Here is a 24,641-nt window from a genome sequence, read left to right on the forward strand (position 1 = left end):
ACAGCTATGATTCAGAAAACTACAATTTTCAAAAAGTCACGCATCTACACAGGTCAATTGCTGCATTTCACTTTAAAATGAGACACTCCGTGCCGCTTCTCCTCTGCCAGAGGCCTCCGCCGCACCCGACCGAGCTCTGTGTACTGTAGGGCCTAATTTAGAGCCTGGAGGCTGCACTCCAAGGGCGGCGGTTTCATTTCAGCAATGTGGGGCACACTGTGCATCAGCTTCTGGGCAGCAAATCATACTGACACACTGTTGGCACACGGGAAGCCTAAAGTCCTGACTTTATAACTGAGAGAAAAAATGAAAAAAGAAAAATCTATAATAGCTCCACATTAAAAATGAGGGCATGAATATGACAGTAGTTTTGTTGATTATAGTAATGATCTAAAGTCACATAGAGTCTTAATGATGCCTTATCACAAAACAGCTGGATACATTTGTGACCATGTCCTTTCTGTTGTAAATCTTGTGTGTCTGTGAGGAAAAAAAAAAGATGAAGGTTTCCTCTACCTGAGACCTCAAGAGTCTGATCTGATCCATAAGCTTTAGCTTAATTTAGAGCCTGGACTCCCCTTGCCCAAGGTTTCATTCCTACTATGAGTGGGACAGATTCTCCATCAAACAGGGGCAGCAAATCACGCTGACACACAGTGGGCTCACAGGCAGCCTAAATCATTCACTTGGTCCCCAGGATTGAAGCCCAAGATAGACCTGTGCAGAGGAATATGCAGCTGTGAGAATCAAGAGTCAACTTTGGCCATCAGTGAAGCAGTTAATAGTCCAAACTAAGCTGTTGTACACCAGCATCATGAGCAAGAGGATTTTGATAGCTACCATACACAGGTGTCACCATGCATCCAAACATCCTGTGGATCCTAAGAGAGCAGATCCCCAAAAAAATATACGCTCACAAATTTAAGAGGACTGGATTTCTGATATTCTATGTCGTTTCTCAGAGAGCACAGTTTAAGGTAAGATCGGAGCCAAATCAGCTCACTTCTGTCTTTCACAAAAACTGTATCACTAATGACGAGCTTTAGAAAAACAAACTTGACATAGCTTCATAGACATAAAAGACATAACACTCTCTCATTTAATTCATACTTCCCAATACATCCAGCTTCTAAGGCATCAAGGAATCAAATGATTAAAAACAAAAGACTGTAACCACAGACACAAAAACAATACACTTTGTGTCCAGAGAGGATATTAGATGTCGAATGATTTGAACATCTGTCTAACAGTGATGGGAATAGCATTTTGGGAAATTATGACTGGGAATATTTGAGGGGGAAATGGATGAAAGGATCGGTGTAAATAATATCTCCCCTATGTTTTAAATCAGCCAAAACTATCTTTCTCCCCATGAAAAGTCCGCTCTCAGGAGATCAGTCTGACAAAGTCCACCTGTAGCCTTCTTGTTTTTAATGATCTGTTTTTGTGGTGATAGAGTTTCCAAAAACAAAAACCTCAAACTCCTCTTGCAGCTGTGAGTTCAAAGTCCCACGGGCTTCTTGTCCTCTTTCTTGGGCAATTTGGGATTTCTCTTTTTGTCTGAGTCTTTGTTTTGCTGACTTTCTTTAATCTCTTTTTCCCACTGTTTCCTCACCAGCGTGTAGAGCCTCATGGTGGCCTGTGCATCTTGGACCTGACAGACAGCAGAGAGAGGAGGGAGATCGGTGTGAGATGTTTTACAGTGGATGTGTTGCTGTTCAGAAACAACAGGAGAAAGTTGATGGTTTGGCGACTTACGGATGAATGTTCACCCTGCTGGACATTAACATTGAGTATTTGTCTACAGAGGACTCTCAGCGCAGGTCGAGAAGTCTAAAAAACAAGAAAACAGTCATTTAGATTACAGCAGTGATTCTGAGAATTAGATTGGGAACACCATCAGGTCGTAGAGGTACCTTTGCAATCTTCTGGAAAGGTTTATACTTCTGCGTGTCCCGGATTTTCTTCTTTGGATGATCCAAGAGTAAAATCTGAAACAGGAAGATTGAAGATTGGTTTGTAAGTGCTGACATTTATTTTGAAAATTGTTTCCTTTTCCTCTCAGATATTTCCTCCAGGCTACCTTTAAGTCATTGTGTATGGCGTGTCCAACCACAATTCTGCCTTTTAGGATGTCAGCCACTTCCCTCTGCACAGTTCGTACATCCTCTCCTGTAGCAGGAAAAAAACATAAATGAGAAATTATGGTACAACAGTACATAGAGACTATTTTAAAAGGGACAGTTTAAAGCAATTGTTTACCATTTCTACAGCTTTTATTTGTTTCAGTTTTTCATCATAGCTGCCCTCATGACTCACCATCCTTGATGTCCTCTGGCCGGATGCCGCTGAACTCTGTCCTGTAGTCCGTCACCTTCTCCGTGGGTTTCACGTATTTGTCATAGATGCATTTCCCAAAGTGGTTCACGAGGGACACACGAGCCAAGAGGCTGTCCTCTCCGTTAGGACCGACTCCCACCATCTCGCAATCGATGGCCACGGCTCTGGTGAGGCTAATGATTGGCGGGTAGTGAGCAGGGTGATAAGAGAGGACAGTTGTCACTACTATGTCAACCTGGCTGAGGAGTTAGGGCCCAGGAGACGTATCGGTTTCTATTACATACATAAGAAAATTATTTAAAGGAGAACTACTGGGCTTTTGCTTCAGTGTGTTACAGGTTTTTGTGCATTGAAACGACCTTGAAAGTTAAAAAGGCCAAAGTCAGCACATACAGAAGTTCTTCTCTCCCACACAAAACACTGATCCTGAAACGCCTCATCAGTAGTCCTGCCTTTAATTCTGTGACTCTGTGACATCAGACTACATCACAATGTCACATATTCTGCCTAATGTCTAGTTTGGCACAGAAGAATTAATCTTGCACAGCTGCTCTGTTGTTGTTAGTAGTCTCAGTAGGCGCAGGAGTGGGCCAGCTGACCAATCAGAGCAGGCCATGTATTCAGAAGGAGGAATTTAAAGAGAAAGGAGCTCAAACAAAGTGTTTCTGACAGAGGAGGAATACAAAGCTGTTGTGGTTGAGCATCAAAGCATGTCATCCTTTTCCAGTAGTAACCGTAGTAGCAGTCACAGCACTAAAAGCAGAAAGTTGACCTAACTACAGTATCTATCTTTCTCAGGCTATTTGTATGTTGTGCCAGTCTTCTTCCTCAGTATGTCGTCATGTTCTAGACTTTTGATTATGTATGTTTTTCCTCCCTTCAAGGCAACTAAACGTTTAGCTTTGTATTTACAAACTAAGTTTCAACAATTAGGAAAATGAAAATGGTCATTTCTTAGTTTTCAGTAGTGAAAAACAGCTTTCTGAGGGCCTATTCTTGAGTCTCAGATGTAAGAAAGCCATACTTGATCGCCCCTCCAACGAGGCACTTCTAAATCAGCCCCTGCTCTCAAACAAAAAGCTACAAGCTGCCATTACAAAATAAAATTGAAACCAGTCTCACATGCACTAATCTAAAAATGGTTGGCAGTAATGTAACAGAAATAGGCTGCTTATTTTGGAAAATATTCTTTTTCCTTGCCATAAGTTAAATAAGAACATTAACACTAGTCCAACTGGAGCGTTATCAGTCTTATCACCCATTTCTTGCCAAGAACGCAAACAAGGGAATTATCCAAAAAGTCAAACTACATGTGCAGCATTTGTGAAATGCCCTCAAATATACACAAACACCTGCATGGTCCTTTAAAATAATATCTTGTATTCATAGCATAATAACAATACTGCAGCTGGATTGCTGTCAATGCTGCATTCAGGTTGTATCAGACTTATCAGATACTAACTCAACTGCGTAATTCAGAAGATGTAAGTTTAGCCTAGCAATACATTTTACTGTCATTATCAACATTAATTTGGATGACAGCATTCTGACTGATTTAACTTGTGGTTGTCTGTCACATTACATGTCACGTTACATGTCCGTAACAGTATGACCTGAACTCTCCTGAAGCACGTTTTGTTTTGTAACATCACATTACACACTCACCCCTCAAAGGCTTTCTCCTTGACCAGGGCGCTTTCTGTGTCCTTGTGCTTCTTAACGCCCTGCTTCCTCCTCATGATCTCTGCTGCCTCTGCTCCCACTGTTGCCTCAATGTCGTCAGGATCCACATCATCGAACCACAGGTCGTCTCTACAACAGCACAGGACGAGATGAACTTAGCGGTCACAATTATTCTTGACACAAATATGAGCTGAATTCAGCGCTGTATATACTAACGATGTAGGTTTCCTCTCTTCAACCGCAGGCTTATTCTTCTTGGCTGCTTGCTCGCCGTCTGACTTTCCACCCTCCTTTTTCCTTTTTAGAGTAGCAGGCTGACCCGAGACACCAGGGACCTTCAGGTTCACCTGAGAGACCTCGGGAACAACAGTGGCCGGAGCTGTCTTGTGCTTCGTTTTTTTCACTGTGTCTGTCTGCTTAGGACATATATTGTTCTTGGAAATATCTTTGGAAGAGGTTTCTTCAGCCTTCTTTTTCTGCAGTGCACCATTGTGGGGTTTTGGTGGTACGGGCTTCTTCTTTGCTGGCTGACTGACCTTCAGCACCTGCAGAAAGTTTAGAAAAAGTGTGAACCTTTTTTTTTTAGGGAAGCAGAAACAAGTACAGGGTAATAAAGGGAATACATGTTAGTATGCTTCTCACCTCTTGTAATGTTTTCCAGTTAGACGAGAAGTCCTGGGCATCTTTTGGGGGTTGGGGGTTCTGGGTTTGCTGAACTTTAGGTTTTTCCTTCTTCTGGGGAGGAGGTTTTAGCTTGACATACTTCACCTCCAGCCACTGTTTGCGTTTCTTTTTCGCCGTGAATTGTGTCTCTGAAGATTTTGGTCGTCGTGTCTTGGCAGACGATTCCGTCTTTTTTGTCTGCACCTTTGACATGACGGCCACTTTCACTGAAACACTTCTTATTGCTTGTTTAAAGTCTGTAAACCTTTCCCTCCTCCTCAGCCACGCTGGGCCGTCACAGCTCCGTCACTTGGTTACCAGGTAACGTTCAAAAAGTAACGGTCAGTGACGTATCACCGAGGGCTGTTTCCCCAAACTAAGTTTACCGTGTAGCGACACCGACACAGGATACTTGCTCGGATACTGTCCTTAATAGCTGAGACACTTGGTCAGTAGTGCACCTCAGCTGCTGCGAAACCATGCTGGATTGTGTATTTCCGAAATGTGCAGCAGGGGATTCTGTCCGGCAGAAACATGGAATCGTGACATCCTAGTTATTTCTAGTGCATTACTAAGCTCGATAATTCACCAATTGCAGTGTAGTATTTCGATTCATATAGGCGCTAATTCATATAAAATAATGACACGCTTAAAATCCTGTTTTGCTGTTTGTTTTGCCTCCTATTCCTAATGCGGAACTTACTTTCTGGAAAACGTGTGACACCGGACCGGACATCGGGTGGGACAAAACGTAGGCAAGCTAATTGAGCGACGATGTCTGACAGCTTGAAGTGTCAGAGCGCAGAAAAGGGCTTAAAATGTAGATTTTGATCTTGTTTTAAACTTTCATTTTTGAGAAATACGTCGCGTCGCATATCTCAACGACATCTGGGTAAATGTCCAAACCTCAGTTTAGCTGCATTGATAGGAAAAAAGAGGAACATGTCTGATTGTTGTGACGATTCTGGTGCTAGCTGTTGACTTTAACACATATTTATAAGTATGTAACTCGAGCTAACATTGGGTTTGAAGCTGTATACGTTCCTTGAATTGCCGCACTTCTTCATTGTCTCTTTTATTTGGTTGTCGTTTCAGATCATGGTGGAAAACTCTCCCTCTCCACTGCCTGAGAGGGCCATTTATGGCTTTGTACTTTACCTTGGCTCACATTTTGGCTTTTGTAAGTAAACTACTTATATTTGTCTTTTCCAATGATAAAGTGATAGACGACATGTTTATAACGTCTGGTCCAGCAGGTACATACGTGCACTGAATAGCATGTTCATACATGTTTACATGCATTACCAGTTCAACTGCAGAGGCATAATTCCACTGGGCTCATAAAGCAACATGGGCAAGTTACATAGTCTAAAATATGAGACACAAAAACTCATGGGAAAATAGCCTTGTCTATTGTCATTGCACCCCATTCACAAAGTTAAGGATTTATTTTCATGTCACTTTAGTTTAACACTACTTAATTCTTCTACCATTTTGGATTCCATGGGATTTTGTGTGGGGGGAGGGGGGGGGGGTATGTAATGTAATTGTAATGTAACAATGTAATTGTTTTTATCCTTGTGTCTGATCTACTGAAGTACTGAAGTACTCAACAGAGGTACTTTAAATTCCCCGAAAATCCTAATACAATGAGTCGGATGTAGTCATTGTACTCACTCACTGTCATGTTAAGATGACTGTAAACCGTGCGTTAACACTGGCAGTGTGTGTAAGGTAACAGCAAAGAATGTCCTAACTTTCATTTCTCAGTGTGAATGAGTGTTCAAACCATAAACTCTGTCATCTGTGTCGGCTGTACTTTTAGCTACTTTCCCGTCTTCTCTCCACAGGTCTGTTTTGCCTGTGGGCGTATGTACCAGAGGAGTGGCTTCATTCAATAGGACTTACTTACTGGCCTCAAAAGTAAGGAGAATAATATAATCAGATTATATTAATTCAATAATGAGTTCCCTCTTTTGACTGTTAAATGGAGTCACATGTCTCGGATAATATACGTACCACATTAGACGTTAATCATCTGTTAACTTAAACATTTTGTTTCGTGCAGATACTGGGCCCTTGCTGTGCCAATCTATCTGCTGGTCGCATTAATGATCGCTTTGGTGTTGCTGTTCGGAGTGAACATGAACAACACGGCTCCACTCGACTCTATTGACAACATCACAGGTGAGTATGTTGCTCTTGTGTGGATAAATTTGGATTACAAATGCTCCTGATATTAACATTGTAATTGATGTTCTCAAACGTTAGGAGGATTTTCTCACCGAGTTTCAAATTCCCTCTCCTTTCTGTCACAGATGTGTACGCTCAGGGCCAAAAGCCAGATGGCTGCCACAAGGGGGGGATACCCAGACTGAAAGATGTTTCCATAAGCGAAGTCAACAAAATGTTCTATTTGTCGCCCGAGCAATAAGAAGCACAAACTGATTTTCGCTGGAGGCAGAGCTGAAGTGAAGCTGCTGGGGATTTACTGTGCCGTCACTGTTTACACTTTATTTATTTGTCCAGGAACAGTGCAACATCAGTGCAAAGATGTACTGAATAAATGTACTTTTTCTACATCTACATTGGACAAACTCGTGTCTTGTGACATGCTAAATGTGATGTAACGTAATATTCTGGCCAAATTAACATACTATCAGAGCAACTTGTACATTTGGTGAAAGTGGAAGCATATAATTATATTCAATAAAGTTCATACTTTTTTATAAATGGTTACATGTTGTGCAATTATTACACTTTTAATAATAACATTATTATCATATGAAATAAATCAGCTATGCTTTCTTTATACAAATATCCTCTTGCATTGTGAATTTTAGGGGCAAGATTCTCACCTCAAGATCAACTGCTATAAATTTAGGAGTGAAGTTTTAACAAATCACAGTTTCTGGAACAGTTTGAAATTGTCTGATTCGAAATTACAACTAGCATCTTTAGACAAGATTTTATCGCCAAATACATCAATCTGATTGGTTTAAACCCCAACTAGATGTACATATGGTAGGTAGGTATGCACAAGTCAGGGTCCAAGTGTAAAGAATGATGATTAAAGTTTCCCTGAGTACTTAAAAATCAAAATATACTTTATTGAACAACTCAAATCCAGAGTCAAATTCTTTTTGAGGTCAGGTGTATGTATCATAATACATAAAAAGCAACAATGACCATCAGTATACAGTGCCTATATACACAAGTGTATCTGCAAACTATAAACAAATAGTGCTAAAACAAACACTGTGGGTGTTTGTGTACAGTGTATGCAAAGCATGTGTCGGTTTACAGTAAATTAAGTTCTATTTGATAGTGGTGGGTGATATGTAGGTAAATTTCTAAGTATTTTATATGCCACTGAAATGAAACTACGTGATTTCTTCCCCTTATTTATTTACTCTGCAGCTGCAATTGTTTGTATGTATTATCTCTGACCACTAGGTGGTGAAAACGAGCCACTTTAAGGATTTGCTAAAGCTTTAGAAGAAGACAGTGTTCTTACGTGATACTAAGGGATGGTCTGTAGTTATATGAGGTACTTTCCATTAAAACTACCTACGATTATTTCCCCCTAAACGGCATGTTATTTGTTTATTTAAACACAGCTGCATTTGCATGTAGTTTCCGTTCCTGTCCACCAGGTGGCGATGGCGTGCAGCTCTACCGGCTCCGTGAGCATCGTAGAAGAAGACCGTGCGCTTCCATGATTCCTGCTGCTGTTTGTTATCTGTCATTCATGCTGTTTTTGTTGTGAACAGCCGTGGACACATGGCCTTCGCTCTGCCGGTGTGGCTGGCGGTCCAGGAGGCGCTGCTCGGACCGGACGAGGAGGACCTCGGGACTCCGAGCTGCTTCGACGACATGGACGACGAGACGTTGTTCCAGATGTTCCACCTCACCCGACCCTGCATCGCCTTCATCACAGACTCCGTCCGCATCCGCATGAGGAAAGCGGCCGCGAAGAAGCCCGCGCTGTCCGTGGACGAGATGGTCATGGTGGCGCTGAACTATTACGCGCACGGAGTCGCCTCCGCCGCCATCCTGCAGAAGGTCGACCTGAGCCAGACGGACTACACGGCGGTCATCGGCACGGTGTCCGGGGTCATCGCGGGGATGTCCGACCAGTTCATCTCGTTCCCGCTGATGCAGGACGCCAAATCCAACGTCGCCTTCGAGATAGAGAAGCTGTGCGGGATCCCCAACGTGCTGGGCGTCCTGGCTCCGGCCCACTTCAAGATCCGAGCCTCTCCGTACGAGAAGGACAGCTTCAGGTCGTTCGTCAACACGCTGGGTCACACGTCGGTGGTGAGCCAGTTCATATGCGACTCCGACGGCAACATACTGAGCGTGGAGAAGTGCTGCGTGGGCAGCACGCTCGAGCAGGAGATGTGGGAGTCGTCGTTTAAAGGGAGGGAGATGGAGGAGGACCTGCACGGACCGTACTGGGTCATCGGTAAGACGCGTGCACAGCATGAGACACAGAAGGCAATGACGTAATGATGCTCAACATGTGCAAGTGTAAAACCATCCCACTCACACACGACCTGCTGCATCACCTGCCACTAATTTAACACAGGAGAAACAGACGTCCCATGTTCAGAGGCTTTGTCCTCACTGCAGCGGCCGCGGGTTCGAGTCCCAGCCTGGGCACCCTTGCTGCATGCCCCCCCCCCCCCCCCATCCTGTTTCCTGTCATCTCTGAGGTTGTCAATAAAATAAAAAAAACATTTAAAGGCCAAAATAATATAAACGAAATGCATTAAATCAACCATTTTGCTCCTTCCAACGGTCTGAACTCACACCACTTATTGGTGTGTTTCTGTTAATGATATTTGGGACTGATGATACTCAGGAATGAAGAAATTCTGACATCGATACATCAGCGCATATGCACACATGTTTTTGCAGTGCTCCCTCAAATCTGTCTATCAAACACGAAGCTATCTTGCCTATATCTTGCCTACTAAGCAGGTAGGAATTATAATTATGATATTACCCCAAGCATTTTTTGCTGCATTCTCAAATAAAAAGATATTGATTTACTGTCACTAACATGCATGATGATGCACACCCCTTTTTGTGTGTTTTAAGAGCATTATTTTATCGTCTTCCAAATAGAATGCTCACATGAGCTGGTTTCCTTGGATTGGAGGTGCAGATGAGTTTCCCAGCATCGTGTACTAAATTCCAAGTCTTCAGGATTAACACTTCATCGGTCTTGTGTCTTTCTCAAAGGTGGGAAAAGCTATAAACTGAGCATGCACGTCTTGACTCCTGTGTCAGAACCGGCCAACGACAAGGAGATCCGCTTCAACGAGGCCCACGCAAAGATCCACAACGTCATGCGGACGACGCTCGGCTCCATGAAGAGGCGCTTCAAGTGTCTGATGCAGTTGGGTTTTGCGCAAGAAGGCTCCCTGGACAAAAAGTCCAACATCATCAAGTCGTGCAGCGTCCTACACAACATCGCCAAGAAGTTCTCCACCCCTCCCCCGCCCGTAGCTGGTAAAATCGAGCCCCTGCATCCAGGGAGGCAGCGTTCAGTGCCAGTAGAAATCAACTCTGAGGCTGTGAAAGCCAGACAGGAAATCATTGATAGTAAGTTTAATAAATCTGTCGTCTCCAGCAGCAAGAACCCACCAAGTAAAGACGCCACAGAGGAGGACGCGTGAGCAGAGTTGGCGCATTCGCCACTGCAGGACGCAAAAGGATCAAACACTGGAACTGGAACCCAAACCCAGTTTATGATGCCTAAAATAAGACTTAATAAGTTACAGTCGAAGGCGAGTTGCTGTTCTGTGACTTTCTGACACTAACCTCTAAATGTGATCTGTTTTTTTTTTTCTTTTTTTTTAATCTCAGTTGCAGACTTTGTAAAACCACATTCAGGGATTTTTGTTAATAAAAAATATTTTATTTCTTGTACAAATAGAAACAAAATGTCTTTTCCTCCTACATTTCTTAAAGTTTCTAAACTAGATCTGAAAACAGAGAGTGTGGCTCCTCACATAATAATAATAATAATAATAATAATAATAATAATAGTAGTAGTATTATACTACATGCATTATACTACATGTTTGACAAATGAGATGAACAAAAATTAAATGTAAACATTATCTTAAGTGTCTTATGAATATAAATTTAATGTAATTAAACTAAATATAGCAGTTTTTTTTAGTTTAGTTGCAGGGCTGAAAGTCTCAAGGATTTGTGTGAAAGACTTGGAGCTCTGTGTCGTATATCGGGTCTGGGTTCTCGTACACGTGCTCCTCAGCCTTCTTGTCTGTCAGCAGACAGTCCATGATGCACTGGTGCAGGAAAATGTACAGGGACTGTAAAGAAATAATTCACAGTGGCTGGTGATTTAAAAATGTACACAGTGTGTTTATCCTTAAACCCTGTGGCAGCCAGATTACAAACTGCATAGTGTAGATGTCTAGCACTTGTGTTTGGACTCTTAATTCAGTTTCACTAAGATTGTAAAGATGCTTATAGACAGAAACATTAGCTCAGTGAAGCCTACATTAATGAGACTGAAAACATGATTTCAGTTCTTACACGTAAGTATTACATGGCAAACTTAATTTAAAGGTGTTACTTGTACTATATCACACTTTATAGTCAGGTAACTAAGGAAGTGAAAGCGCAGCCTGAAGCTATTTAGGACGACCTGTTTTACCTCCGTCTGCACCATGTGAGGTCGATTCAGTCTCATCTTGTGCACAAAGGCATTGATGCCCACTGCTCTTTCCTTCTCAAGCTGCTGAAGCAGCACATCCAGGGCAATGATAGTTCCAGTCCGCCCCACTCCAGCACTGACAGAGACACACACAGCAAGATGTAAGCAGTTAGTGTACAGGTGTGATGTTGATCATCATCAGGTGGTCCTGATGGTTGTAAGACAAGATATAAATACAGTAAGCTTTTTTTCAGTTTAACCTCATTATTTCGTTTCCCTAATGTGGTTTCCACATAAAAGTGTCCAAAGATGGCTCTGGACCTGAAACTAGACAAGCGCTCGTTCTGTACCTGCAGTGAACCACAGTTGGCGCTCCAGCTCCTTCTCTGTGGATGTGCTGTCTCACCAGTCCTCTGAACTGGATCAGGACTTCTGTGCCCTGTGGGACTCCATGGTCAGGCCAAGCAGTGAAATGAAAATGTCTCACTGTGCGCTCCTCTGAGGTCTTACTCTGAGAGAAAAGATTTTAAAAAAAGGAAATCAAACACTGTAGGTCTGTTTTTAACCAATATAGCGGTCGGTAAATGATACCAAAAATCCTCAACCACACATTTGGTACTTTTGTTTCACTTTGTCGTGCCTTCTGACTTGGGAATATATCAAGAAACCCAACCTACTTAGTTACACCATAAACATTTTAGAGGTGTTTCGTACATGTTTCACCCTAAAGTCCCTCAAGGTCCAGTTTGGCTCCTGCTGCTCAGAATTCATGGTGACTGTCAGCTCTCCATAACGGCAAGGATCACTGTTGGCAGGCCAGTACTGTTCACACTTAGTCTAGGAAAAGGAAAAACAAAAAAAATGCAAAATTAAGTTCTTGAAGCGTGTAGCTGCAGCACTAGACCATGAAGTGGCACTGAACACTGACTGAACATCCTACGAAAAACCTGATAACTAGAGAGCACAGAAATGATTCATGGCAAATCACTACGTTTTCAGTTTGCACCAGTAAAAGGTTCTCAAATCTTCATGGGAACTCACCCGTCCTCCCTCGGTGCAGTTGGTTACCATGACGATGCCTGTCACTTTTTGCTCCCAGATCATCCTCCAGAAATCATTCACTGTGGACGGCAGAGGACCCTGAGTGGCGATGTACTCTCTGTCGCTGTTGTAGCCCTGAGAAGTGATTGTCAAAATTAATATGTAGACTTTTTGAGCTTTTATGTGTCTTTGATTGTCCTGATGTCAATCTGCACAATGTTCCAGCAGCCATTTGCTTGCAACTGTGCCACTTCACTCCAGAGAGGTGAAAGGTTCAAGCTTCTCAATCTGTTTCTTCTAACTGAAGGACTTTTTTTAACCACTTGAGTAAAGTTTTTTTTATAAGCTCAACGTATCCTGGTGTACAACAATTAGAGAACGAGTTTTACTAAATGATTTTTCAGGCATCAAGTAATACCTACGGGCATGTAACTGGCATTTATGTAGTCAGAGGTCGCATTGGGATCTGATGTAGTTAGCTTCACCCGGCACCAGTCGTCTAAGATAAGAAAACAGGAGATGTTTTTTTGTTGCAATGCACCACATCAGCCACGACTGGAAACTGAATCATTGGGTCAGGAACTGTTGTATGAATACCGTCTCGCCACAGGCTTACATGGCAGGACACTGTCGAGCCGGTTCCTCGCTTTGTTCTCAGGCAGAAGAGCCGTCTTCTGTGTCTGCCCCGTGCCGACAGGAAGGAGGCTCTGCATGACAGTTTGCAGATGACACGGCACGCAATTGAGACAAAGCACAACAGGAAACAGAATAGAGCAGCACCACGATGACACACAGGCACATTTACAGTCTGTTGCAAGTATAGGCCGATGCAAAAGAGCACAGAAAAAAAACATTATATATCTTTCTTATGCACCTCATACTCCTGGCTGAAACCCCGGTTGTCGTCCCCACGTAATTGGTAGAAGTGGTCTGGAAACTTTGCCACCGAAATAGTTCTTAAAAAAAAACAAAAAAAAAAACATAAAAAGTATAATGTATGTAATAATCCCATAAAAGAGAACTGATTTACATAAATATTACAGAATAGGGACAGACAGTAATCACAGATACAGCAATTTTTCTTTCTTTCTCATCCAGATGCACTGATAGTGGTGTTAACATTATGAAGAGTATACTTACTTGCGCTTTTTATTAGATTGTTTGGAGCCAACAGTGACAAGCTTTTTTCTTCTGTGGGAAAGAAACAAAGTGTTTCATTTATGAGTCTGGAGAGTACATTTCAGGGAGATAATGCAGATGTAGTCACTGAGGCAGCACCAACCTGATAATATCTGGTCTTTTCAGCAAAATGAAGACAACAAGACAGACCAGGACAACAAAAAGGAGCACAGCAAACACTGAACCTGCAATGACTCCTAGAGGAAGTAAAATCTGCTTTAAGTGATATGTAACATGAAGTGGAAACGCAACAGAGCAGTCCCTATTGCATCAGCCTCACATTATCTTTATTTGCCCTCTATCATGAGGATGTTGTAATCTAATAAAAGAAACCAGTTTCAAATAATCAAAACCAAACAACAAGCAGGTGACATAAACAGCACAACAGTGAGAAAAAAAAGTGAGAATACGTTGTTTATATTTTACAAAAAGAAACCAAAAGTCACATACTCACCCCTTGAATCAGTAGCACATGAAAAAACAAATGGCTCAGAATGCTGCTCAGAACCCTTTCCAGTCCCAGACAGTGAAGTTAAAGACACCTCATAATGTTTGGCAGGTAGGAATCCAGATAATACGATAGAATGTCCATCATCTTTATCCTTTCTATAAGATTTCCCCGTCACATTCACTTCCACTGCAGTCCACACACCCTCCGGTTCATCCCAGGCAATACGGACAGAATATCCAGCATCCCAGTGCTCACAGCGAGCATTTAAGCATGGAGGAACTGAATAAAACAGGTAGAAAGATGCATTTACCGTACAATCAAACACAACAAAAAGGTTTGATGAAAAACAACGCTGATGATCATTTCAAAATTTGCACTTCACTGCAAAAGTATTTTTTTCTTCTCTTTCTTTCAACAGGGGTCATTCCAACAGTATGTTTGATGCCAAATAATGTATTGTCTTGACACGTATTGTCCAATTAGTCAATTAAAAGAAACTTGTTGAAATCTGTAATACTTAATGATTAATAGCTATTAAAGTCCAACTTGGCCAAAATGGGGAGTTGCTATTTATTTCTTTGTTGGCTACATTCAATATTTTGGGATTTTTGAATGTTTGTTGGAAGAAAATTACAACATGCACTGCTGTGGACTCAGGTACTTGCTGGTATTTAACACTTTTTTCACTTCTTTCTTTGTGAGTAATCTATTAATGAAGGAATCATTGATAAATCACTTATCTAAATAAAAATCATAGTTGCCACCTATATAATCACAAAGAACAATTTCAAATAGCCTGATCAACTTGTGGTATGAAATAAGAGGTGTTTTCAAAGCACAGACACTACTTTTATAATTAAAATGTTTTGAAATTAGGGTGCTTCACATTCATTTTCATGGATTTCTACTTACTGATTGTCAGATTGTGTTCACACTGGTCCAAGTGTTTGGAGTTGTTTTCATACCAAAGATACAACTCATAGGTTGCACCAGGGTAAAGGCCAGTAAATGACACATTTGGACCGCCAGGACTGACATGTTCTTGTGATTTGTATTTGGCTGTTGCATTTGTGAACAGGCCTTCAACCATTCCTTGGATTGATGAGGTAGTAACATGCCATCGTACACTGGCACAGTCTATGCCTGAAATGAATGAGAAAATATTGGAGAAAAAAACATTCATTTGTTAGTTGTTAGCACATTATTCAAAAAATGAAACAATATTTTATTTTTCATTTAGAAAAATATAGTGGTAACAGTTCTGTATTACGTGTTATTGTGTAGTCTTCATAAGAAGTGCTGTTGAGTCCAGAGAACTGAGTGATGATGCTGAATGGATACGCTCTTCCAGGCTGGAGAGATGTGAATCTATGTAACACAACACCTGTGGATGTATTTAGGAGAATGCTGTACCCGTTCATTTGGAGAAAGTAGCTCCAGCCTTTATCCACATCCACGTTCCACACCAGGGTTATACTGGTTGTAGAGCGCTCAGTGACATTGACCAAAGTCACCTGTGAGGGAACTGATGAAGAAAGAAAAAAAAATAGCCTTCACTCACAAACCAGTTAAAGGATTTTCACTATAATTCACACAAACATGCAGGCTATGTATCAATATGAATACATTTGGGAATGAGCTTTAAATATAATCTTAATATAGGCAAGAGATGGTAAAGATGATGTGTGACTAATAGCCTATGTATTATGATATATGATGATTTATGATCATTTAGAGACAGTCTAGTTAAGCCATTAAAAGTTAGTTAGTAGATAGTAGATTGATCTCAATTATCCAGGCAGTGCGAGTCCACGTCCAGTTCACCTTCTACTGGCTGTTGTGTTTGCCATTGAAGTTTTTAGCAACTGTTTTCCACTTTTTGTTTTCCACACTTTTTTAACTGCTCTTCTGCTTTGAGAGATGCTGGAATGTAAAGAGTCATTACTCTTTGTAAATATACAGTACACTGTTGCAGTATCTCTCTATCAGCTGTTGCAAGTTTTGTTTTGCTCTCGACTGACAAAGGGGAAGGTGAATCAAAATGATTATTATTTCATATCACAGGCAAAATGGATTAGTCCACAGGTGATCACTTACCGGTGACGGCTTGAAACATGTATCCAGTGCTGTTCACTTCCTCAAACACAGTGAAAAGTGTGAAACTGTATTTGGTTCCAGCAGTGAGAGAAGAGACCTCATATGTTACTGAAGCCTCTGAATCAGATGCAGTGATATTTTCCACCTTGGGACTGCCTTTGTCCTCGTATTGTAGCAAATATGTTGGGATGTTGTTAACCTTGTCCCACATCAGAGTTATACTGTTCTCACTTTGTCTTAACACTTCCACTCCCTTAACATTTTCAGGAGCTGAAAAACAGAGTTGACAGTTTCATTAGAAAAATGGTTGAGCACAAACACTTTCAACACAAAATATCTGACTTTGTGTATTCTTTTCTTTGTAAAGTAACACCCTCATTGAATTCCATTTTTTTAATCAACAACATCCATAAATGTCAACGAGCAACACCAGTCAATGAATAAGAGATTCTATATATGTTGTTTCAGAGCTCTGTCTTGTTGTCAGCCTGTCTCAGGAGGAAAACATCTTAACAGTGACTGCAGACAGATTTACTCCACTGCTGCTGACACGCTCAAACACAGTGAAGAGAGTGAAGACATATTTAGTCCCACTTGTGAGTCCAGTGATTGTATGTGTCACTTGATTTCCCGCTGATGCAGTGACATCTATCTCAAATCTATTGAACAAAAGCCTGCAGTTGAGGATGTCATCCGCTTTATTCCACTGAAGAGTTATACTGGTCTCGTTTTGTGCAATAGCTTGATATATGTCTGTGTTACGAGGAGCTGAAATGTGAAGAAACATGATGAAGGAACTGTCACAAAATGATTTAAGATATACTTAAGTGTGTAGTTCAGAAAGACATCCACTTTATTCCACTGCAGAGTTATACTGGTCTCATTTTGTGTAATTGCTTTGAACTGTTCTGCTTTGAGAGGCGCTACAATGTAAAGAGGCATTCATTCATTTTAAATATACAGTACATCATCTCTCCACACTAGAGCAACTTTAAATTGAATATTGTTACAGATCTCTGGCCTGGATCTTGTTTTAGACCTGTATCAGGACAGACAGACATGAATCCTTGTAAATATACAGTACACTGTTACAGTACACTGTATAATCTCTCTATAGAAGTTTTGTTTTGCTCTCGACTGACAAAGGGGAAGGTGAATCAAAATGATTATTTTTTCATATCACAGGCAAAATGGATTAGTCCACAGGTGATCACTTACCGGTGACGGCTTGAAACGCGTATCCAGTGCTGTTCACTTCCTCAAACACAGTGAAAAGCGTGAAACTGTATTTGGTTCCAGCAGTGAGAGAAGAGACCTCATGTGTTACTGAAGCCTCTGAATCAGATGCAGTGATATTTTCCACCTTGGAACTGCCTTTGTCCTCGTATTGTAGTAAATATGTTGGGATGTTGTTAACCTTGTCCCACATCAGAGTTATACTGTTCTCACTTTGTCTTAACACTTCCACTCCCTTAACATTTTCAGGATCTGAAAAACACAGAGTTGACAGTTTCATTAGAAAAAAAGAGCTTAGTGTGAGACTTTCAACACAATAATGGGGTTTGTGTATTCTTTTTAAGCAAAGGAATAATTTAATGGAATTTAATTCAACAGCAATAGTCAAACATGATAAGCATGCAAGCCCAATCTATTAATACTAATGTTTTAATCAGATATTTTAACAGATCTCTGTCTTGGGCCGTGTCTCAGTATCATTCCAGCTGAAAAACATTTAATCAGTGACTGCAGTGTATCTTACTCTGCTGCTTCTGACATTTTCAAACACAGTAAAGAGACTGGAATCAAATTTAGTCCCACTTGTGAGTCCTGGGATTATATGTGTCACTTGATTTCCTGCTGACGCAGTGACACTTATCTCTCCTTCAGCATATTCAAGTATACAGTTGGAGAAGCCAACCACTTTATTCCACTGCATCGGTCTCATTGTGTGCAACTGTTTTGAACTCTTCTGCAATAAGGGGAGCTGGAGTGTAAAGGGTCATTACTCATTGTAAATATACAGAACACTGTTGCAGTACACTGTATAATCTCTCTACATCAGCTGTTGCAAGTTTTGTTTTGCTTTCGACTGACAAAGGGGAAGGTGAATCAAAATGATTATTTTTTCATATCACAGGCAAAATGGATTAGTCCACAGGTGATCACTTACCAGTGACGGCTTGAAACACGTATCCAGTGCTGTTCACTTCCTCAAACACAGTGAAAAGTGTGAAACTGTATTTGGTTCCAGCAGTGAGAGAAGAGACCTCATGTGTTACTGAAGCCCCTGAATCAGATGCAATGATATTTTCCACCTTGGAACTGCCTTTGTCCTCGTATTGTAGCAAATATGTTGGGATGTTGTTAACCTTGTCCCACATCAGAGTTATACTGTTCTCACTTTGTCCTGACACTTCCACTCCCTTAACATTTTCAGGAGCTGAAAAACACAGAATTGACAGTTTCATTAGAAAAAAAGAGCTTAGTGTGAGACTTTCAACTCAATAATGGGGTTTGTGTATTCTTTTTAAGCAAAGGAATAATTTAATTGAATTTAACAGCAATAGTCAAACATGATAAGCATGCAAGCCCAATCTATTAATACTAATGTTTCAATCAGATATTTTAACAGATCTCTGTCTTGGACCATGTCTCAGTACCATTCCAGCTGAAAAACATTTAATCAGTGACTGCAGTGTATCTTACTCTGCTGCTTCTGTCATTTTCAAACACAGTGAAGAGACTGGAATCAAATTTAGTCCCACTTGTGAGTCCTGGGATTATATGTTACTTGATTTCCTGCTGACGCAGTGACACTTATCTCTCCTTCAGCATATTCAAGTATACAGTTGGAGAAGCCAACCACTTTATTCCACTGCATCGGTCTCATTGTGTGTAACTGTTTTGAACTCTTCTGCAATAACGGGAGCTGGAGTGTAAAGAGTCATTACTCATTGTAAATATACAGTACACTGTTGCAGTACACTGTATAATCTCTCTATATCAGCTGTTGCAAGTTTTGTTTTGCTCTTGACTGACAAAGGGGAAGGTGAATCAAAATGATTATTTTTTCATATCACAGGCAAAATGGATTAGTCCACAGGTGATCACTTACCGGTGACGGCTTGAAACGCGTATCCAGTGCTGTTCACTTCCTCAAACACAGTGAAAAGTGTGAAAGTGTATTTGGTTCCAGCAGTGAGAGAAGAGACCTCATGTGTTACTGAAGCCTCTGAATCAGATGCAATGATATTTTCCACCTTGGAACTGCCTTTGTCCTCGTATTGTAGCAAATATGTTGGGATGTTGTTAACCTTGTCCCACATCAGAGTTATACTGTTCTCACTTTGTCCTGACACTTCCACTCCCTTAACATTTTCAGGAGCTGAAAAACACAGAGTTGAAAGTTTCATTAGAAAAAAAGAGCTTAGTGTGAGACTTTCAACACAATAATGGGGTTTGTGTATTCTTTTTAAGCAAAGGAATAATTTAATTGAATTTAACAGCAATAGTCAAACATGATAAGCATGCAAGCCCAATCTATTAATACTAATGTTTCAATCAGATATTTTAACAGATCTCTGTCTTGGACCATGTCTCAGTACCATTCCAGCTGAAAAACATTTAATCAGTGACTGCAGTGTATCTTACTCTGCTGCTTCTGACATTTTCAAACACAGTGAAGAGACTGGAATCAAATTTAGTCCCACTTGTGAGTCCTGGGATTATATGTGTCACTTGATTTCCTGCTGACGCAGTGACACTTATCTCTCCTTCAGCATATTCAAGTATACAGTTGGAGAAGCCAACCACTTTATTCCACTGCATCGATCTCATTGTGTGCAACTGTTTTGAACTCTTCTGCAATAAGGAGAGCTGGAGTGTAAAGGGTCATTACTCTTTGTAAATATACAGTACACTGTTGCAGTACATTGTATAATCTCTCTATATCAGCTGTTGCAAGTTTTGTTTTGCTCTCAACTGACAAAGGGGAAAGTGAATGAAAATGATTTTTTTTTTTATATCACAGACAAAATGACTCAGTCCATATGTACATTAAGTGATCACTTACCAGTGACGGCTTGAAACATGTATCCAGTGCTGTTCACTTTCTCTAACACAGTGAAAAGCGTGAAACTGTATTTGGTTCCAGCAGTGAGAGAAGAGACCTCATGTGTTACTGAAGTCCCTGAATCAGATGCAGTGATATTTTCCACCTTGGAACTGCCTTTGTCCTCATATTGTAGCAAATATTTTGGGATGTTGTTAACCTTGTCCCACATCAGAGTTATACTGTTCTCACTTTGTCTTAACACTTCCACTCCTGTGACATTTTCAGGAGCTGAAAAACAAAAAGTTGACACAAATATCTGACTTTGTGTATTCTTTTCTTTGTAAGTACCTCTTCTTCATTGTACTTAAGTATATAGTTTATTCCACTGCAGGGTTATACTGCCCCCCCTTTTTTAACTGTTATGAACTCTTCTGCATTCGGAGGTGCTGAATAAATAAGACATGGAGAAAAAGATTTAATTGACAGTGCCTGATAAAATGTTGTGTTTTGTCTAGTTTTGAAAAATGAAAAAAGAAGTCATATTCGTCGTCTTAAATCTAAAAAAATTCATCACTTTTTTTATTGGCTAATGCCAGTATTATTTTGTTAAAATATCAGGACCCATTGTAAAAGCTGTAATTACATGTAAATACAGCAACATGTCCTTGTGATTTGTATATCCCAACAAAAATACGAGGAACAGCAGCTCATACTTACGTGGTCCTGCTGTTGCGTTGGTGTTTTTGAGATCCTAGAAACAGAACAGAAATCACTGGTGAGCAGAGAAAACGACCTAATCCCCAAAACATGTCTAATGTCACACTGCATAAAACTGCCAGAAGTGTTTGACTATGAAATCTACACAACTGAGAGAGCAATAATGTCATCTGTGAGTATCCCAAAACAACATCACTTAAACACAATGTGGAAACAAGTTACTGTCACCGTTCAGAGGTGTTCTACTCTACGTTTCTAAAATCCTAAATGGCCCAGAAACAGTTTTTTACATTTTGTATGTCCACCTCTTGTCTTAAGTCTACAACAGGAGTATCAAATAAAAAATGCTGTACAACTTTTGATTTGCCTCATATGACTGAAAGAAAATCAAGTCATATTATCTATGTTTGTGCACAAAAGTTACAAGAGACTATATACGATTTCCTGTTAATGAGGGTCACTTTCATTGGATTACCATCAAAGCTGAAGGTTACCAAAAACAAAACAAAACAAAAAAAAATTAAATAAAAAAATATGCTTACCAAGAGTAGACTCAGGACGACACACAGCAACAAGGCGAACTTGAAAGATAACGGCTCGGTCATTGCCACGGCTCATGAAGCTGCACACATACTACAGACCTGTTGTCCTCAAGATTAACTTCAAGGTGGTCAATATTCAGTCCCGCTGCATATGTGTTGACAAAGAGGTTGATAGCAACTTTCCTGTATGCCATGGGTGTTGACTTTAAATTCTTACCCGCATCCTCACTTCCTTATTAACTTGTTAAATATTTACTTGTGGTATTAATGTCCCTTTTCATGGTTGTTAGAGTCCTACGAACCTTCATGATGTTTCTTAGAGACCTTTGATCCGCCTATCACTTCCTTATTAACGGTCAAAGATCAAACATATTCATGGTAGTTGCTTTATTTCTCCTGTGTGCTAATCAGTGCCAGTTTGTGACAGCGTGTGAACCTTCATGATGTGGGTTTTTAGACCACTTTTAAAATCATCTGAGGTATTTCTACATGACTGTCCTTGTGTAGCCTCTTCAGTTGAGTGGATTTCACAGATTTGTAGATTTGCTGTTGGTTTCTTTGCACCTTCTCAGAAGGCTGAGATATTTTTCATCATCCTAGTGGTTGAGCTAGACAAGGAACTATTAAAAGCACATCACTAACACCTCCAACAAAACATGAAGTCATGACAGCGTTTATGGTCTCATATGGTGCAGTAAACTCATTAAAGGTGTCGTTTTGTCAAAGAAAATGTTGTCTGATGCTGTCCACAGGGAAACATGAGGAGGAAGCTGACCTTCATAAATTATCGATTTCTCTAGTCCTAGAATATTCCGTGGTGTGAGTCTTTAACAGAACAACGTTAATGAGCTTCCTGATAAGATAATGAGCATAACTAGTGCTTGTTTTGTAAAGCATATTCATTCCGCACTCATGCAAATTTACTTGAGTACCGGTTTTCATGTTTGTGGCGGCCTGCAAGCCCTCATGCTGTGTGATTTTTGACCTATTTTCAAATGATCTGTGTGATATCTTACTGAGAATCACCGTCTGGCATCTTTGCGCTGTCTCGGAGTGCTGTGATACTTTTAGCATTCTTGTGGTTGAGATCAACGAGGAACTGAGAGCAGAGAGCATCACTAATACACTCTGAGCAGAACATGAAGTCAGTGTTTATGACCCTCATATTATGGTGTGGTGCCTTTAGGCCAAAGAAAATGTTGTCTGATATTGTCCACGGAGACACATGAAGAGGAAGTTGACCTTCAGTATTACTACTATTAATACTGCTGTGGAGTAGCTCAAACCTTTGCACACAGAAAAGCTGTAACTGTACAAATACAGAATTTCCATGTGATGTTTGTGAATGGACTGTTTCAACAGACCGAACCACTGAACCAGTAACTGCAATAGTCCCAAAGTCCCTTTAGAAATCAGGTTATTGAGAGAAATGTGAAATTCTAAATCATTTGTTCCTTTTTGTGTCAGCACATTAAACTGTTTCTTTCCCTGTGAAAAAGAAAATATGTATGTCAATTTCTTGCTATATCAGCCTGTCTGCTTCCACGTCAACACTCAGCAGCTGCTTGAACACGGTATTTAAACTCATTTCACCCTTTACACCTAATTTATTAAGGAGGCAACATCTCATTGAAGGCACACATGTCAAATTCAATAAGTACAATATAGGCTACTTGTCTGTCGTCTGAGGTGAACATCCCAGACCCCTTTACAAAAAAATCACACTGTGACACAGATAGTGTGCGTTGAGCAACTGCAAAGAACATCCGATCCTTCATATCAGCGTGAAAAGTCATGCAAACAATAAACCCTGTGGACCATGTCTGTCATTCGAGAGCTCCTTTATATACTCCACAGTTCTGTATTTCCAGAGGAGTGGCTGCATTCAACAGGACTCACTGGCCTCAAAAGTAAGCAGACAATTGAGATCAGTTAATGGTTGCCCAATAACAGGTTCTTTCCCTTGACAGTTAAATGAAACAATGTGGCTCAGGAGATACAGATACTGCATTAAAAGTGTTAATGATCTGTTGACAAGATCTTTGTGGTGTCGCTGTTTGTAACGCTGAATGTCAGCAACACAGCTCCCTACGTCCCTGACATCACAGGGGAGGACACTGCTACAGACTCACAGTGACAAGGAACCTACAGTATTCAGCAACATATGGTTTACAAAGGCTACTGATATTTAAAGTTAATGTAGACGAATGCTAAGAGTATTTTTGCACACAGTTCCCAAACTTTCTGACCCCAACACAGGGACAGAAATTAGCCGATTCACACAGAGATACGCAACCCCACTCTGTTACCTGCCAGTCAGTAAACACATGAGGAAAAAATGTCAGAGTTTTCGGTAAATGTGACGGCACATTGTTTGTCTTTTTATCTCATATGCAGAATACACTTTTTAAGAAACAAAACACACACATTCAGGTATTTTTTATCAATAGAAAATATTTTATTTCTTTTACCATAAAAATAATTTCCCTACATTTCTTATTGTTTCTAAATTAAATCTAAAAACATTCTTCAGTCATCTAGAGTGCTGCTCATTCACATAACAATAAAATAATAATATAATAAAATAGATTATAGAAAATTATAATAACACACATTTGACAAATGAGAGGAACAAAAATTCAAGTTAAATAAAATCTTAAGTGCTTGATGCATATCCAGTAAATATATAAGGCTTTTGTCTGTTCTACATATTTACAGTTCAATAACAAAATACAGCTTGTAGTCCTTAGAATTAGTTGCACAGAAGTTTGACTGCAGGGCTGACAATCTCGTCTAGTTTAGGCACTTTTGTGAAATTCTCGGAGTGCAGTGGCATTGACATATATCATTTCTGCATTCTCATATATGTTCTCTTCCATCTTCTCTTTTGGCTGTAGACAGTCCATGATGCACTGGTGCAGGAAAATGTACTGAGACTGAAAAGAAAAAAGAAAAAGATCACGATTGATGGTCATTTGACAGAGCAGAACTTGAAGGGAAGGAGTGCATCTGTACACACTGTGTTCAAGTCGGCACCTCATTGTATGCACCATTGCTGCAGGGTTAATGGGTTAAACACATTTCACTACACACTGTAGAGTTTCCTGATAATGTAGACAAAGCCTTCGTGTTTGGACTTCAGTCCAAAAATACAGCTTATAGCCTTGTAAAGGTTTA

At 40.4% G+C, this 24,641-nt stretch overlaps 4 protein-coding genes across 12 annotated transcripts in view; 2 read left to right on the forward strand and 2 right to left on the reverse strand.

Moving 5' to 3' along the window:
* Positions 1-1,074: 1,074 nt before the first annotated feature.
* Positions 1,075-4,937, reverse strand: rexo4 (REX4 homolog, 3'-5' exonuclease). Its single transcript, XM_037080604.1, has 8 exons — positions 4,666-4,937; positions 4,240-4,568; positions 4,006-4,152; positions 2,320-2,513; positions 2,084-2,172; positions 1,917-1,991; positions 1,759-1,833; positions 1,075-1,654 (listed from the first exon to the last, which is right to left on the reverse strand). Exons 1-8 carry the CDS (start codon positions 4,897-4,899, stop codon positions 1,502-1,504), a joined length of 1,296 nt encoding a protein of 431 aa, XP_036936499.1. The 5' UTR covers positions 4,900-4,937; the 3' UTR covers positions 1,075-1,501.
* A 78-nt stretch (positions 4,938-5,015) lies between these two features.
* On the forward strand, positions 5,016-7,419 carry LOC119009390 (phosphatidylinositol glycan anchor biosynthesis, class P). 2 transcript variants are annotated; one of them, XM_037080615.1, is made up of 5 exons: positions 5,016-5,134; positions 5,782-5,866; positions 6,537-6,609; positions 6,755-6,873; positions 7,005-7,419. In XM_037080615.1, exons 2-5 carry the CDS (start codon positions 5,785-5,787, stop codon positions 7,118-7,120), a joined length of 390 nt encoding a protein of 129 aa, XP_036936510.1. In that variant the 5' UTR covers positions 5,016-5,134; positions 5,782-5,784; the 3' UTR covers positions 7,121-7,419. The 2 variants fall into 2 exon arrangements, with proteins under 2 accessions (XP_036936510.1, XP_036936508.1); XM_037080613.1 differs by lacking the exon at positions 5,016-5,134 and adding an exon at positions 5,417-5,578.
* Positions 7,420-7,576: 157 nt separating this feature from the next.
* On the forward strand, positions 7,577-10,596 carry si:dkey-197c15.6 (putative nuclease HARBI1). Its single transcript, XM_037080605.1, has 2 exons — positions 7,577-9,154; positions 9,937-10,596. Exons 1-2 carry the CDS (start codon positions 8,470-8,472, stop codon positions 10,371-10,373), a joined length of 1,122 nt encoding a protein of 373 aa, XP_036936500.1. The 5' UTR covers positions 7,577-8,469; the 3' UTR covers positions 10,374-10,596.
* A 154-nt stretch (positions 10,597-10,750) lies between these two features.
* Positions 10,751-24,641, reverse strand: part of LOC119009378 (receptor-type tyrosine-protein phosphatase eta-like) — a 29,760-nt gene continuing 15,869 nt past the window's right edge. For 2 of the 8 annotated variants that reach the window (XM_037080585.1, XM_037080587.1), the window contains 18 exons: positions 20,224-20,493; positions 19,267-19,536; positions 18,322-18,591; positions 17,370-17,639; positions 16,152-16,421; positions 15,325-15,579; positions 14,967-15,197; positions 14,058-14,333; positions 13,707-13,800; positions 13,580-13,615; positions 13,299-13,382; positions 13,022-13,131; positions 12,847-12,923; positions 12,425-12,559; positions 12,098-12,220; positions 11,734-11,894; positions 11,384-11,519; positions 10,751-11,036 (listed from right to left, as the gene is read on the reverse strand). In XM_037080585.1, the coding sequence (XP_036936480.1) occupies positions 10,905-11,036; positions 11,384-11,519; positions 11,734-11,894; positions 12,098-12,220; positions 12,425-12,559; positions 12,847-12,923; positions 13,022-13,131; positions 13,299-13,382; positions 13,580-13,615; positions 13,707-13,800; positions 14,058-14,333; positions 14,967-15,197; positions 15,325-15,579; positions 16,152-16,421; positions 17,370-17,639; positions 18,322-18,591; positions 19,267-19,536; positions 20,224-20,493 (3,200 nt within the window). In that variant the 3' untranslated portion in view covers positions 10,751-10,904. Of the gene's footprint in view, positions 11,037-11,383; positions 11,520-11,733; positions 11,895-12,097; positions 12,221-12,424; positions 12,560-12,846; positions 12,924-13,021; positions 13,132-13,298; positions 13,383-13,564; positions 13,616-13,706; positions 13,801-14,057; positions 14,334-14,966; positions 15,198-15,324; positions 15,580-16,151; positions 16,422-17,369; positions 17,640-18,321; positions 18,592-19,266; positions 19,537-20,223; positions 20,494-24,641 lie in introns of those variants that run through there. The other 6 variants (XM_037080586.1, XM_037080589.1, XM_037080588.1 and 3 more) reach the window with 6 other exon arrangements.

Source organism: Acanthopagrus latus, chromosome 20, assembly GCF_904848185.1.
Source record: "Acanthopagrus latus isolate v.2019 chromosome 20, fAcaLat1.1, whole genome shotgun sequence".
Taxonomy (NCBI): domain Eukaryota; kingdom Metazoa; phylum Chordata; class Actinopteri; order Spariformes; family Sparidae; genus Acanthopagrus; species Acanthopagrus latus.